General features: G+C 52.8%; 1 protein-coding gene across 1 annotated transcript in view; it reads left to right on the forward strand.

Moving 5' to 3' along the window:
* The window catches only part of LOC130577779 (3 beta-hydroxysteroid dehydrogenase type 7-like), an 18,202-nt gene that overhangs the window by 11,388 nt on the left and 4,640 nt on the right, over window positions 1-2,174 (forward strand). Inside the window, exon 4 of the mRNA XM_057373367.1 lies at window positions 1,482-1,590. Coding sequence (XP_057229350.1) covers window positions 1,482-1,590 — 109 coding nt within the window. The remainder of the gene's footprint in view (window positions 1-1,481; window positions 1,591-2,174) is intronic.

Raw genomic sequence — 2,174 nt, forward strand, 5'->3', positions numbered from 1 at the left:
AAAAAGGAGAGAGAGAAAGCAATTAAAACTAGAACTTCTAGATAACCGCCCGCTAATTGTCTTGGGCTTGCAACAACCCTTGCACAATCAATCTTTTGTCTTGCTTGTTTTTTGGTTTGCCTACTGCTCATCCTCCCCGCAAACAAGGGGAGGGGAGGAGGGGTTTGTGATGGAGGCTGCGTTTCTGCTGCTCTTGGTTTATTTTGTCTCTGCAGGGCTGGCAGAGGCCGATCTCAGCTGGGATATCCCACTCACAACGTGCCAGGCTGCTGGACGGGCAGAGGCAGCAGCAGCCACGGTTTGCACAGGGAGATCTGAGCCAGAACAGAGAAAGGAACTTGCCCAAGGTCAGACAGGGAGCCTGAGCCAGAGCTGGCACTCCCAAAGCCCAGTGCTTGACAAAACTAGCTCTGCYGCAGATTTGCTGTGTGAGCTCCTCACAGGAGCCTGAACCCTTCCAGGGCRTGGATCCGAGCCCATCTGCCAAAGGAGAGTGAGAATTCACGGGTACCCCGTGCCTGGCAGGGTCCTGGTTTGCTGGGGTGAGTTTCTCTCAGAGAGCAAAATGTAGAGCAAATTAATTTTAAAATGGGGAGAAAGTCTCCAGCAGAGCCTGGAGGGGGAGAGAGCTGATCCCTGCTCTCAGGAGAGCACAGGAGCGAGTGGATGCTCCTTCCCAATGCTTCAGGCCAGGTTTCTTCCCTCCAGAGCCCACTGGAGAYGCCTCAGCAAACCCCACGATGCCCTCAGGCTGATCCAAAACCACTGGGATGAAGCACTGATTCCCTCTGTGGGGAGCAGAGCTGCCTTCTGCTTTCTCCTGGGGATTACTCCAGGCCCTGTTCCATGTTGATCCCACAGGCTGTCCCCATGGGAGCCTGAGGAGCAGGCTGTGCCCCCAGCTTGTCCTTCACCTCAAGGGCAGTTTGGGAGGACAGATGAAGGAGCAGCCCCAGCAAAGCCCTCCCTGCGGATTGCCAAACTTCCAGGAGGGCTCCAGCAGCTCCACCACATCCCCAGCAAACSCCTCCCAGCTTTAATCAACTCTGTGAGAAAATTAAGCAGCAGTTTCTCCTTTTGGTTTATGGCTCATGAGAGGCYTTTCTCTGCCTCTAATGAAAAAATGAAGTAGGATTGCTCTTATTTCTCTGCCCTCCATCTTCCTGCTCTTTCCACCTCTGTTCTGCTTCTGTGAGTTGCTTAAAAATGTAATTCCACTGCTTTCTGATTTGTCTGCTGGAATGTTATTTCAATCCTGCTGTCAGAYAAAACGAAACTGAGCTCCCAGAAATCCAACCTCTGCCCTCATGCAGACCTGTCTGCGAGCCACCAGGTATTCCTTGAGGAATTCCTTCTTCCTCCCAAAGTGAGGATCTCAGATTCCCACAGCTCCCAGCCAGCTGGGGAGCAGGGAATGCGGAGCAAACTGGGCTGGGACAGGTGACCCCATGGTCACTCTCTGTCCCCACACTCTGTTCCAGAGGAAATGAGGACACCGAGTACASAGGGGAAGTGGAGCTGCCCTATGGGAAGACCAAAGCCATGGCAGAAAAAATGGTGCTGGAAGCCAATGGGAAAAAGGTACCAAAGGCAGGGGCAGCACCCCTGGAATGACAGCACCGGATGGGGGGAAAGGAGGGAGAGGGTTGGAAAGACCCCACAGCTCTTGTCTGAGTGTGAATCCATCCTCTGCCTGGATTTGGTGCATAAACCATYGTCCTAAGCCTCCCAAAGCCCCATATTCCCACAGCAGCACCCAAATCAAAGGGTGTTTCCCTTYGAGCCTGGGCTTCAGCTCCAGCAGAGTGTGACTTTGGGAAGGGCTGTGCTGAATTAGGGCTGAAGGAAGCAGGTTCATCTGCTTCATACTGAATAAAGTATCATTTCCAGGCATGCCTGAGTGACTCAAGAATTAAAAATATTGGTGTACCCAGAGCCATCCCCCTCCCTAGGGTTCAGTGTTTTAGGCTGCCAGTGCAGGCAGAAGAGTCTTCCTGGACAATGGAGGAGAATGTAAAAATGAGACTTGGCCTCTAAATCACCCCCTGGAGCATCTCTCCCCCAGTCCCAGTTTGAGCTTCCTCTGGTACCTGGTTTTGGTTGCTGTAAATCCTCTTTTACACATCCCAGCTGCAGAAGAGCTCATGCCACCAGCACTGCCCACCCAGCACCTC

The sequence above is a fragment of the Malurus melanocephalus genome, unplaced genomic scaffold (assembly GCF_030028575.1).
Source record: "Malurus melanocephalus ecotype Western Australia unplaced genomic scaffold, MMel_1.1 scaffold_193, whole genome shotgun sequence".
Classification (NCBI taxonomy): Eukaryota; Metazoa; Chordata; class Aves; order Passeriformes; family Maluridae; genus Malurus; species Malurus melanocephalus.